This window comes from Bos javanicus, chromosome 2 (assembly GCF_032452875.1).
Source record: "Bos javanicus breed banteng chromosome 2, ARS-OSU_banteng_1.0, whole genome shotgun sequence".
In the NCBI taxonomy this organism is placed as follows: Eukaryota; Metazoa; Chordata; class Mammalia; order Artiodactyla; family Bovidae; genus Bos; species Bos javanicus.
The window spans coordinates 71,142,347-71,155,539 of NC_083869.1; the positions used below are offsets into that span (position 1 = coordinate 71,142,347).

The window sequence follows — 13,193 nt, forward strand, 5'->3', positions numbered from 1 at the left end:
GCTGTCTATGGGGTCACACAGAGTCAGACACGACTGAACTGACTTAGCAGCAGCAGCACCCAATGGCATGTGAGATCTCAGCTCCCCAACCAGGGATGGAGCCAGCGTCCCCTGCATTGCAAGGCAGATTCTTAACCACTGGACCACCAGGGAAGTCCCTGTGTTTATCTTTAAATCAACTTAAAATCCACTTGTCTTTCTCCTGGCCTTATCTTATGCCAAATATTATCTGTGAAATTATGATTTTGATATGCTAGCAGACACTTATTACTCTATATGCATGAATATATACACAAAACTACTAATGTGTTTTTAAACTTCTTTGAATTTAATTCCATCTTAAGTCCTTTGGCAGCCACTAGAGGTATGAATAATACAGTTTGGGGAAAAGCATTGTTGTTTTATTGAATCCTTCTGAATCAATCAATTCTTACACATTGGCATATGAGCATTGTTCCCGTTTTTCTGTTGGGAAAACTGAGGTTCAGAGAGTTTGGGTAGTAATAAGATCATGCAGAGAGTGAGTGACGGTGCTGGGATTTGAACCCAGAGCCCCACTAAAGCCACCCTGCTTCCTTCCCCTCTGTCATTGATCGCTATGTCCATCCTCACCCTTAATGCAGCCTTCTTTTCCCCTGCAGTCCACTCTGGGCTTTGTGGCTCTGGTACTGAGCACCCTGCACACGCTCACCTACGGCTGGACCCGCGCCTTTGAGGAGAGCCGCTACAAGTTCTTCCTGCCCCCCACCTTCACCCTCACCCTGCTGGTGCCCTGTGTTATCATCCTGGCCAAAGGCCTGTTTCTCCTGCCGTGCATCAGCCGCAGACTCACCAAGATCCGGAGGGGCTGGGAGAAAGATGGCTCCGTCAGGTTCTCACTGCCAGTGGATCACGCCCTGGCCCAGAAGACAAGCCACGTGTGATGGGCCTGCACCCAGCTCCGGGGAACCAGACGCAGGCAGGACAGTGCCCGGAGTTTGCCAGGACTTCTCAATCATGCAGGACAGCAGAATTACACACAAGTTGGTGGGCTGAGGTCTGGATTCCTGGGATGTGTGCAGTAATATTCAGAATGACACGCCTGTGTGTGATATATATATGTCCACATGTATTTCATATAGATAACAGGATTTACAATTACACTTACTTAGCTTAAAAGTTGAGTCCCTGAGATTTCAACCTGTAGATTTCAAAGCCAGTGCCAGATGTTAGGAGAAGGGCAGCTGACACTTGTAACATCTGCAGAGCTGAGCAGATGTGGCACAGAAAAGGCAATGAGAGGCTTGTACTTTGATGATTGCATCCATGTGTGCGCCTCCCTGCTCCCTGCCCATTTTGCTACTTTCCCTAGGCGTTTGCAGAGCTGAGGCTCTCGGGTAGCAGGGCAGACAGGAGCTCTGCCTGGAGCCCAATCCAGGTGCACAGAGCTGACCAGTCACCGGGGAGCAGGGTGCCGCCCTTCCTTTGGCTGCAGCAGGAGACCAGGTGGGGTTGAGGGCACTGGGGGTGAGCCCAGGTCTGTGCCCAGGGAGCCACCTGAAGGTTCATCCTTTGCCAGGTTAGGAGGTGGGAAGGGGGAACAACTGGGGCTGAGGCTGCTACCCCTAATTCTCCCTGAGCTGGGGAGATTCTTTTTCCGAAAAGTCAGAAATCACCCCGCCAGCTGCAAATTGATCCTCCTGTGGGAGTGTGAAATCACCTCCTTACCGGAGCCACTAATTAACCCTGTCTTGAGAACAAGTGTACTTTTTTTTCTTTCTTTAAGTTGGTGATGACTGTTCTTTAAACCACTGTGCCTTCTCACCTTGTAAATCATTAGTCTGAACGTCTCCCCAAGAGCAGACCCTCTAAAAGTTGGTTCAAGGGGGAGGGGAAAACAAGGCCTGCTTTTCTCGGGGCCCCAGCCAGAGGGCTGAAGGATGGATAGTCCTCACTGAATTGTCCTGTGGAAGGACACTGGGGATTTTTTAAATTTCCTGCTGCCGCCAGGCAGAGAACCTGCCTTCTGAACACCCCAAAGCTACACTGGCTCCAGGTTTTTCCTAATGCAGGGTTATGTTTCAAAATAGCTGTGGGGGGGGTAAGGTGGCAGGTCTTTTCCACCAAAGCTACAAACTGGAAACACTGCTGCCCCAAAGCACAAGAGAGGCCACAGAACATGTGTCCTTGGATTGTATGCTGTCCCTCACTGATTCATACTGAAACTTTTTATTTCCCCTGTAGAGAGAAACAGCTGTTCTCGGCTAAGCCCCCAACCCCTGGCAGCATCGGAATGATGTGTCATCTCTGAACACAATGGGGTATGGTCCTGATGGAAGACATCAGTGAGATGTACCCTGAAAGGGGACATTGGTCATGCTTATATTCTTAGGTCTCCCAGGCCAGGGGGCATCCTGTTGTTCTATCACAAAGTCGTGTCCAACTCTTTGCAACCCTGTGGACTGCAGCTCGCCAGGCTCCCCTGTCCTTCACTATCTCCCAGAGTTTGTTCAGATTCACATCCATTGAGTTGGTGATATTATCTAACCATCTCATGAAATAAAGAGAGTCAGCTGGCAAAAGCTGACCCAGGAGTGCCACAGAACGAATGCTCCTGCCTCCCCATGGAGACTGCATGAGCTCATGTCTGTGGAGCGCATTAGGGTCCTTGAGTAAAAAGGAAAAAAAAAAAAAGGAGCCAAGTGCAAGCATATCTCATTAGGCCAGTGACTGATGGAGGGAAAGCAGTGCAGACAAAACTGCCTGCTTCCTGCGGATGTTTCTGTCTGCTGCTCAAGAGCCGAGCGGCATGAGCTTACCTCCCAGATGGGCCCTGATGGAGCGGCAGCCTTGGCCTCAGAGAAGCTCACTGGAAAGGTGGTGGGCGAAGCAGAGATTTCAGCATTTGCTTGACAAAAATGCCCATCAATTTCCTGCTGATAGGAAGCAGGGAGAACATGGGCAGCTGGGACTCACCAAGGATTGTCAGCCCAACTCAGTATTAGCTGCCCTTTTTCTCCGGCCCTCCCTGAGCCTGGGATGTTTCCTTACACCAAAGATGCTGACACAGAGCCAAGTCTAATATGCTCCCTCCCCTTCCCTGCCCACCTTCTGCTGCAGGTGCTCCTCAGGGGGGCAGGTGCAGCAGAGGACCTGACCACACCCCAACTGGACAACCCGCTCATGAAGGGCAGGGTGGGCCGTGTGTTTGGCCTTGACCTGGTGTCATCTGCTGCTCTTCCGTACCTCACCAGGCAGCTGACAACAGCACCCCCATGAGAATAAGTCACTCCCTTCCAGCCTGGGAAATTCTCTGTGCCTCTAGGTACAAAAGTGCCTGAACCAAAGTGCTCTGGAAACCTGAAATGCCATGGTATGAGGTTGAACGTTTAAAATCTATGCTATTGAAACTGTATGTTTTGTTTTTACCTTGAGGAGCTTGTCTGAGAAGCAGCAAAAATAAACACCTAGCCTTCCATGAATTTCAGGCTGTTATGTCTGTCTCATTGATCACCTGCCCATTCACTGGTTCACCGGCCCAGTGGGCCTTCTGATTAGAATATGCTCTGAATCAGGCCGTGTGCAAGGTGAGCACAGAATGATCTGGGTTAGCACTCACCTCTGAGGAAGGGACATGCAGACCTGCAGCAACAAGGCCAATGAGGACACAGAGGAGATCCAGGTGACAGAGTGCTGGGGTATTGAAAGGCGTACCAGGAAGACTTCCTGGAGGGAGGAGTGTCTGTGCTGTGATCTGATTAGAGCAGCAGTGCTCCTCAAACTATAATGTGCACAGGAGTTGCATCAGGATCTCGTCCACACCTCGATTTGGATCCATGGGTCAGGAATGAGGACTGTGCATCTTAATAAGCTCCCAAGTGCCACACATGATGCTGATCCCCGAACAGAGTAACAAGGGTTTCGATGGCTTTCTTAGTCTCTGCTGTGCTACAGTCTACAGCCCACAGCCAGTGCATGCCTGCTCCATTAAGCTTCCCCTGGACTCTGGTTCCCTGGCTGCCCTGGTGAGATACTGCTGATGCTGCTGCAAACCCTTGGTCTCTTAAAAGTAGAGGGAGAAAACACCCCACTGGCCACAGTCTTGCCCTCTGTGTGCTTCATGTAGGGTGCTCCCAGGCGGTCCCACATATCGGCTCTGGGTCCATCAAGAAAACAAGGAACTCTTCACAGAACACCCACCTGTCACGCAGTCAAGGTTTTCTCCTGAAGCAACCAGAATTGTCTTGTACCAGGAAATAAAAAAGAAACCCATGTGCGGAAAGCAATCTAGTGGTTGAAAACCATTTCTTGGGAACAATAACCAAAAGATGACCTTGCCATTTTGAGCCTGTGAAAAGAGTTTTCCAAAATAAGAACCACGGCCAGAAAAAAACTTCACTACAAATAATTTTCAATAGAAAAACAAAATCTTGTACTTGGAGGTTTGCAAGCATGCATCCTCCCATGCATAAGGCTGGGAGAGGTAAGTTTAAAAAGAAGGGATAAAGTAGATGAAAAAATATCCATTATTTTGGTAGCTTGCATAAGCACTAAGGAGCAACCAAAATAACTCATATTAGTTAAAGAGAATTATCATTCAGCTACTTGAGAAGCTGAATGTGTTTCCAAAGTAATGAAGGGGGACGCTGGGAAGTACAGAAGCTCACTCGCACTGGATCTCTTTAGAAAGAGGAAGCTGGCACTGCTACAGCAGAAACTCTCAATCTCACCAGACTAGCACCAACTTTTTCTAACAAATATGTTGAAAATTCCTTTCTATGAATGAAATTCAGAAATAATATAAACTACTACATGTAGTTTTTTCCCAACCCAGGGACCATACCCAGGTTTCCCGCATTGCAGGCGGATTCTTTACCATCTGAGTCACCAGGGAAGCCCTTTAAATCAACATAAGGTCTTAAGTGAAATATAAAGTAGAAACAAATCCAAAGTAATTTACGCTAACATATCAAACCAGTCAATCCTAAAGGAAATCAGTCCTGAATATTCACTGGAAGGACTGATGCTGAAGCTGAAACTCCAATACTTTGGCCACCTGATGTGAAGACCCTGATGCTGGGAAAGATTGAAGGCAAGAGGAGAAGGGGGTGAAAGGATGAGATGGTTGGATGGCATCATCAACTTGATGGACATGACTTTGGGCAAGCTTTGGGAGTTGGTGATGGACAGGGAAGCCTGGCATGCTGCAGTCCATGGGGTTGCAGAATAGGACACGACTGAGCAACTGAACTGATATATATGTGTGTGTGTGTGTGTATTAATAATGAGTAGAAATTATTATAAGTAATAATCTTACAGTCAGTAAGTTGGTATTGAGAGAAACTCAATGATATTCAACTAAACACTGTTGACCCTCTTTAAAACTAATGTTTTAAAATAAGGGCTAAGAAGTGTAAGAGAGAGAGAGTGTGTGTGTGCATGTGCTCATGTGAATGTTGGAAACAGTGTTGAATTCTATGGAGAAGTCAAGTAGGGTAAAAACCAGTAAATGTCCACTGAATCTGGAAATATGGAAATTTTAGGGTGAGAATTTCAATGGAATGTTGGGGATAAAGTAAAGACTGGGAATGAGTGAGAAGTAAGGAAATGGAGGCTAGTTCTTCTAGATACTATTTTAAGATTTGGCTGTAAAGTAGGGGAGAGAAAGGGTTGGAGAAATGGGGGATTAGAAGGAGAGTTGGTTATTTTTTCCCATGGTTCTGACCTGAACATGTTTTAAATCTTTCTGGAAAAGAACAAGATGAACTGGAGTCTTTCAAGAAGAGAGAGAATGAGGTCAAAGTTCTAGAGGGTATAGGAAGAGATAAGGTCTAGAGCATAGGTGACTTTAGTGCATATATTTGAGAAAAACTACCCCCCAAAATTGGGCTTACCCAGTGGCTTGGTGGTAAAGAATCTGCCTGCAATGCAGGAGCCGCTGGTGACACAGGTTTGATCCCTAGGTTGGGAGGATCCCCTGAAGGAGGGCATGGCAACCCACTCCAGTATTCTTGCCTGGAGAATCCTATGGAGAGAGGAGCCTGGTGGGCTACAGTCCATAGCATCGCACAGAGTCAGAAATGACTGAAGTGACTTAGCAAGCACACACACACCCCAAATTTGGTAACAAAGGCACAAGTAGGCAGTCTTTGAACAAAGACCACCCTCCTCCCTCTTCCAGCTCAGTGAAGACTCCAGACTTGTGCAGCCAAGGACATAGGGCTCCCTCTCCTCAAGCTACCATTGAAAGGGCCCTATTCCTAGGACAGGCAGAACTTCAGTGTTTCACATCCTATCCCTAGCTGCCTATCAGTTCATTTGCTCAGTCATGTCTGACTCTTTGCAACCCTGTGGACTGCAGCATGCCAGGCTTCCCTGTCCATCACCAGCTTCTGAAGTTTGTCCATGGAGTAGATTATGCCATCCAACCATCTCATCCTTTCACCCCCTTCTCCTCCTAGCTTCAGTCTTTCCCAGCATCAAGGTCTTTTCCAATGAGTCAGTTCTTCACATCAGGTGGCCAAATGATTGGAGTTTCAGCTTCAGCATCAGTCCTTCCAGTGAATATCCAGGACTGATTTCCTTTATGATGGACTGGTTGGGTCTCCTTGCAGTCCATGGGACTCTCAAGAGTCTTCTCCAACACCACAGTTCAAAAGCATCGATTCTTCAGCACTCAGCTTTGTATATAGTCCAACTCTCACATCATACATGACTACTGGAAAAACCATAGCTTTGACTAAATGGACCTTTTTCTCCAAGGCTAATTCTAAGCAAGTGTCATTGAGAGGTGGAGGCTCCCTTCTTATGTTCAACCCCCACATTTAGAATAGAGGTTATACCCCAGATGTGGCATGCTGAGAATACTGGGGCCCACCTGCCTTGCCTCATCCTATGTGATGGCTTCATGCCAGGAGAGACAAGACAAAGGGGCTACAGGCTGCTGCCAGCACATTCTAGTGATCACTCAGAGAAGAAGTATGATTCAGAGAGAAGCTTGTCATTGTCCATGCCTGCAGCTCTAGAGCCCTGGCTCAGTGATTTCGGCTGGGTGAGAAGCAGATTGTAAAATAGGTAGTTCCTAATCTCTTCCCAAAGGAACCGATTTCAGTTTCAGTAGAGCATGGAAAACTTCAAACCTAACAGCACAGTGAAGGTTTTGGTGAAAGACAATGAGAAGGAGATTCATGGATTTTTAAGAAAACGAACCTAAACTGTAGGATGGCTAGTTTATGAGAGACTCATGGAGTAGGACCGCTGGGAGGAATCCTCTTAGAGTCAGAATATCAAACATACCTCAGAAACTATTCTTTCAAAGAGCCACACTTTGATTGGATTAGTTTGTAGGACAATTTATGCCCTAGGGCATTATTAGAAACAATAGAGCAATAAGCTTGCAATTAGTGGGGTTTAACAACTGAGTGTTGTCAGGGACAGAAAGAGCACTTACCAATATCACTATCATCCCAAGGTGTGGAAGTATCCAAGTTGTGTCTTCTGATGCCGAAAACTCAGCCTCTGTGCACTGGTGCCAAATCAAATCTTGGAGACAGAGTTGGGGTGAATTAGAAAAGAAGAGCTTTATTGCTTTTCCAGGCAAAGGGAGACATGGCAGGCTCCTGCCCTTGAAAACAGTCCAAACCTGGGAGGATTTGGTGAAGAGTTTTATAGCAATAGTTCAAGAGTGGGCTTGCTGATAAGGATCAGGGTGTGTGCAGGGCCTGCACTCCTTTAATCTGCTCTCAAGTAATCTCTTGATGAGCTTCTCTGGTTCCTTTAATCTGACTTCAGATGGTCTTCTCTAGAATGAAGAACTGCTGACATCTCGCATTTGTTGGGGGTTTAGTTCTATAGGACTTCCCTGGTGGCTCAAACGGTAAAGCATCTGCCTACAATGTGGGAGACCTGGGTTCAATCCCTGGGTCGGGAAGATCTCCTGGAGAAGGAAATGGTAACTCACTCCAGTATTCTTGCCTGGAAAATCCCATGGACCTAGAAGCCTAGTAAGCTACAGGCCATGGGGTCACAAAGAGTTGGACATGACTGAGCGACTTCACTTTTTCACTTTAGTTCTATAAAGAGCTTAAAGATATTGCTATGCCTATGCAGGTCAGGAAGCAACAGTTAGAACTGGACATGGAACAACAGACTGGTTCCAAATAGGAAAAGGAGTTCGTCAAGGCTGTATATTGTCACCCTGTTTATTTAACTTATATGCAGAGTACATCATGAGAAACGCTGGACTGGAAAAAACACAAACTGGAATCAAGATTGCCAGGAGAAATATCAATAACCTCAGATGTGCAGATGACACCACCCTTATGGCAGAAAGTGAAGAGGAACTCAAAAGCCTCTTGATGAAAGTGAAAGTGGAGAGTGAAAAAGTTGGCTTAAAGCTCAACATTCAGAAAACGAAGATCATGGCATCCGGTCCCATCACTTCATGGCAAATAGATGGGGAAACAGTGGAAACAGTGTCAGACTTTATTTTTCTGGGCTCCAAAATCACTACAGATGGTGACTGCAGCCATGAAATTAAAAGACGCTTACTCCTTGGAAGGAAAGTTATGACCAATCTAGATAGCATATTCAAAAGCAGAGACATTACTTTTCCAACAAAGGTTTGTCTAGTCAAGGCTACGGTTTTTCCTGTGGTCATGTATGGATGTGAGAGTTGGACTGTGAAGAAGGCTGAGCGCCGAAGAATTGATGCTTTTGAACTGTGGTGTTGGAGAAGACTCTTGAGAGTCCCTTGGACTGCAAGGAGATCCAACCAGTCCATTCTGAAGGAGATCAGCCCTGGGATTTCTTTGGAAGGAATGATGCTAAAGCTGAAACTCCAGTACTTTGGCCACCTCATGGTAAGAGTTGACTCATTGGAAAAGACTCTGATGCTGTGAGGGATTAGGGGCAGGAGGAGAAGGGGACGACAGAGGATGAGATGGCTGGATGGCATCACCGACTGGATGGACATGAGTCTGGGTGAACTCTGGGAGTTGGTGATGGACAGGGAGGCCTGGTGTGCTGCGATTCATGTGGTCACAAAGAGTCAGACACGACTGAGCGACTGATCTGATCTGATCTGATGCCATCCGGAAAGAAACAGGACCCTGCCCCAAGGCTGCACTGTTGTTTCTTGGCTGTGTTTTCTTTGTCTCTGAATCTCCTCCCTTCCCTGATTAGCAACTGTTTGAATCTGCTCTTTGGGACACAGGCAGGGAAGGTCATGGAGGTTGGGGTCTGTTCCCTACAAACAAGGAATGGGGACACAGAAATGCTTCTATACCCAGGAGCCCCAGAGGGTCTTGCTTGGTTTCACTCCCTGAGGAACAACATCAGAGACTTCACACTTTATAGGATGGAGAAAATAATATTGCTAAAATAATCCAGTCACTAAAAAACAGGCAAACAAAAATAACAGATCTTGGTTGGGGAAGAAGGGAGACGAGTACCCAGAGTCCTACAATATATCATCTCAAATGTCCAGTTTCTAACAAAAAATTATGAGGCATGCAAAAAACAAGAAAATGTAACCCATACACCTTGGGAATAAAAGAATAACAAAAGCTGCCTCTGGAAACAACCAGATATCAAATTTCACAGAAAGGACCTCAAAATACCCATTATAAATGTGTTCAAATATGAAAGAAAAATGAAGATATTCACAGATAAACAAAAACTGAGATAATTCATCACTAGTGAACCAATCCTACAAGATATGCTAAGGGGATTTTTTTTTGGACTGAATTAAAAGAACACTAGACAGCAACTCAAACTCAGATGAAAAGTAAAGAACATCAATAAAGGTAACGACAGGGGTAAACATATAAACATATTTTTAATTTGTAATTTTCTACCATGTGATTTAAAAGACAACACATAAAACAATAATTATAATCTGAATTGATGGGCACACAGTGTATAATGGTGTAATTTGTACAACAATAAACAACACAAAGGAGATAGGATGGAATTAAGGCAATGGCACCCCACTCCAGTACTCTTGCCTGGAAAATCCCATGGATGGAGGAGCCTGGTAGGCTGCAGTCCATGGGGTCACTAAGAGTCGGACACGACTGAGCGACTTCACTTTCACTTTTCACTTTCATGCATTGGAGAAGGAAATGGCAACCCACTCCAGTGTTCTTGCCTGGAGAATCCCAGGGACAGGGGAGCCTGGTGGGCTGCCGTCTATGGGGTCGCACAGAGTCGGACACAACTGAAGTGACTTAGCAGCAGCATAGGGGCAAAGTTTTGTATAATACTGAAATTAAGTTGGTATTAACCCAAACTTAAATTGTTATAAATTAATATGTTAACTATAATTTCAAAGACAACCAGTAAGAAAATAATATATAGTTAAAGAAATGACAAGGGAATTAAAATGGTACACTACAAAATGTCTATTTAACACAAAAAAATAAATAATGGGGAAACTGAGGCACAAAAGAGAAGATATATAGAAAACAAATGGCAAGATGGGAGACATAACTCCTACCTTATAAATAACTACATTATATGTAAAAAGATCAAACACTCCATTTAAAGGGCAAAATGGATTGTTTTAATGAGTTAACTATCTGTTGGCTACAAGAGAAACACTTCAGATTCAAGGTCACAAATAGGTTGAAAGTAAAAGGATAGAAAAAGATACTCTATGCAAACAATAACCAAAAGAGAACTGTCATGACCATATGAAAAAAGACAAATAGACTTAAGACAAAATAATTTAATGGAGTCAGAATCTTAAAAAAAAATCAATATATCAGGAATATATAACAGTTATAAAGATAAATGTCCTACCAACCCCCCAATACATGAAGTAAAACTGTCAAAACTGAAGAGAGAACTCGACAATTCAAAAATAATAGCTGGTGCCTTCAATAGCCCATTTTCAGGGATGGGTAGAAAACCTGACCAAAGAACAATAAGAAAATCCAAGATCTGAACACTATAAATCAGACTTACACATATCTATAGAACACTCCAACAACAGCAGTGTACACCTTCTTCTCAACCACACATGGAATATTCCCCAGGACAGACTATACATTAGTTCCAATAAAATTTACCGGTTCCAATAAATTTTAAAAGACTAAAATCATACAAAGTATGTTCTTCACAATGGAAAGAAATAAGAAATCAATAACAAAAATAAATTTTATGAATTCAACATATCTGGAAATTAAACAACATACCAATGGATCAAAGAAGAAATAACAAAGAAAATTAGAAAATATTTTGAGTTGAATGAAAACAGAAACATACCAAAGCTTATGGTGGTTTAGCCACTAAGTCATGTCTGACTCTTGCAATCCCATGGACTGCCAGGCTCCTTGTCCATGGGATTCTCCAGGAGAGAATACTAGAGTGGGTTGCCATTTCCTTCTCCAAAGCTTAGGATATAACTAAAGCAGTGGTTTGAGGAAAGTTATAGCAGTAAATACCTATATTTAAAAAGACTAAAGACCTCAAATCAATAATCTGAATAAACTAGAAAAACAAGAGCAAGCAAAAATCCCAATAAAAAGGCAGAAGAAAGAAAATTATAAAGACTGATGTGAAAATAAATGAACTAGAGAATAGAAAAACAATAGAATCAACAAAACCAAAAAATTGGCTCTTTTAAAAAATCAACAAAATAGACAAACAAGACTGATCAAAAAAAAAACAGAAGCCTTAAATCAGTAAAATCACAAATGAAGTGGGGACATTACTACCAACCTTACAGAAATGAAACAGACTATAAGGGAATACTATGAGCTACTATATGCCAACAAATTAGATAGTCTTCCAGGGCAAATTCCTAGAAAGTCACAAGCTACTGACACCAAATCAAGAAGAAACAAAATCTGAAGAGATCTATAACAAGTAAAACAATGAATTAATAATCAAAATTGTTTAGATTACTTCCTACCCAAAAAAAGTCCATGACAAGAAGGCTTCACTAAATGGATACTGCTGCTGCTGCTAAGTCGCTTCAGTCGTGTCCAGCTCTGTGCGACCCCATAGACAGCAGCCCACCAGGCTCCGCCGTCCCTGGGATTCTCCAGGCAAGAACACTGGAGTGGGTTGCCATTTCCTTCTCCAATGCATGAAAGTGAAAAGTGAAAGTGAAGTCACTCAGTTGTGTCCGACTCTTATCGACCCCATGGACTGCAGCCCACCAGGCTCCTCCGTCCATGGGATTTTCCAGGCAAGAGTACTGGAGTGGGGTGCAAATGGATACTACCTAATGTTTAAAGAAAATTAACAATAATCCTTCATAAACTCTTTCCAGATATTAAAAAAAATATGTATACACTTGCTATTATGGGTTGAACTGAGTACCCCCTGAAATTCACATATTGAATTTCTAACCCCCAGGACCTGAAAATATAACCATACTAGGAGAGTGTATCTTTACTGAGGTAATTAATTAAACTGAGGTTATTAGAGTGGGCCCTAATCCAATATGTGCGTATCACATATTATAGTTATGTGTAACATATTAGGCAGAGGAACCAAAAATCAAATTGCCATCATCTGTTGGATCAAAGAAAAACCAAAGGAATTCCAGAAAAACATCTACTTCTGCTTCATTGACTACACTAAAGCCTTTGACTGTGTGGATCACAAGAAACTGTGGAAAATTCTTACCGAGATGAGAATACCAGATCACCTTACCTGTCTTCTAAGAAACATGTATGCAGGTCAAGAAGCAACAGTTAGAACTGGACATGGAACAACAGACTGGTTCCAAATTGGGAAAACAAATACGTCAAGGCTGTATTATTGTCACCCTGCTTATTTAACTTACATGCAGAGTACATCATGAGAAATACTGGGCTGGATGAATCACAAGCTGGAATCAAGATAGCCAGGAGAAATATCAACAACCTCAGATTTGCAGATGATACCACCCTAATGGCAGAAAGCAAAGAGGAACTAAAGACCCTCTTGATGAAAGTGAAACAGGAGAGTGAAAAAAAATGGCTTAAAACTCACCATTCAGAACACTGAGATTATGGCACCTGGTCCCATTACTTCTTGGCAAATAGATGAGAAAACAATGGAAACAGTGACAGACTTTATTTTCTTGGGCTGCAGCCAAGATGGTGACTGCAGCCATGAAATTAAAGATGCTTGTTCCTTGGAAGAAAAGGTATGACCAACCTAGACAGCATATTAAAAAGCAGAGACATTACTTTGCAAACAAAGGTCCGTCTAGTCAA

The 13,193-nt window shown here is 43.8% G+C and overlaps 1 protein-coding gene across 1 annotated transcript in view; it reads left to right on the forward strand.

Annotated features, from left to right (window-relative positions):
• The window catches only part of STEAP3 (STEAP3 metalloreductase), a 51,719-nt gene extending 48,258 nt beyond the window's left edge, over positions 1 to 3,461 (forward strand). The window contains exon 5 of the mRNA XM_061439733.1: positions 642 to 3,461. Within this exon, the coding sequence (XP_061295717.1) occupies positions 642 to 923 (282 nt within the window). The 3' untranslated portion in view covers positions 924 to 3,461. The remainder of the gene's footprint in view (positions 1 to 641) is intronic.
• Positions 3,462 to 13,193: the final 9,732 nt, after the last annotated feature.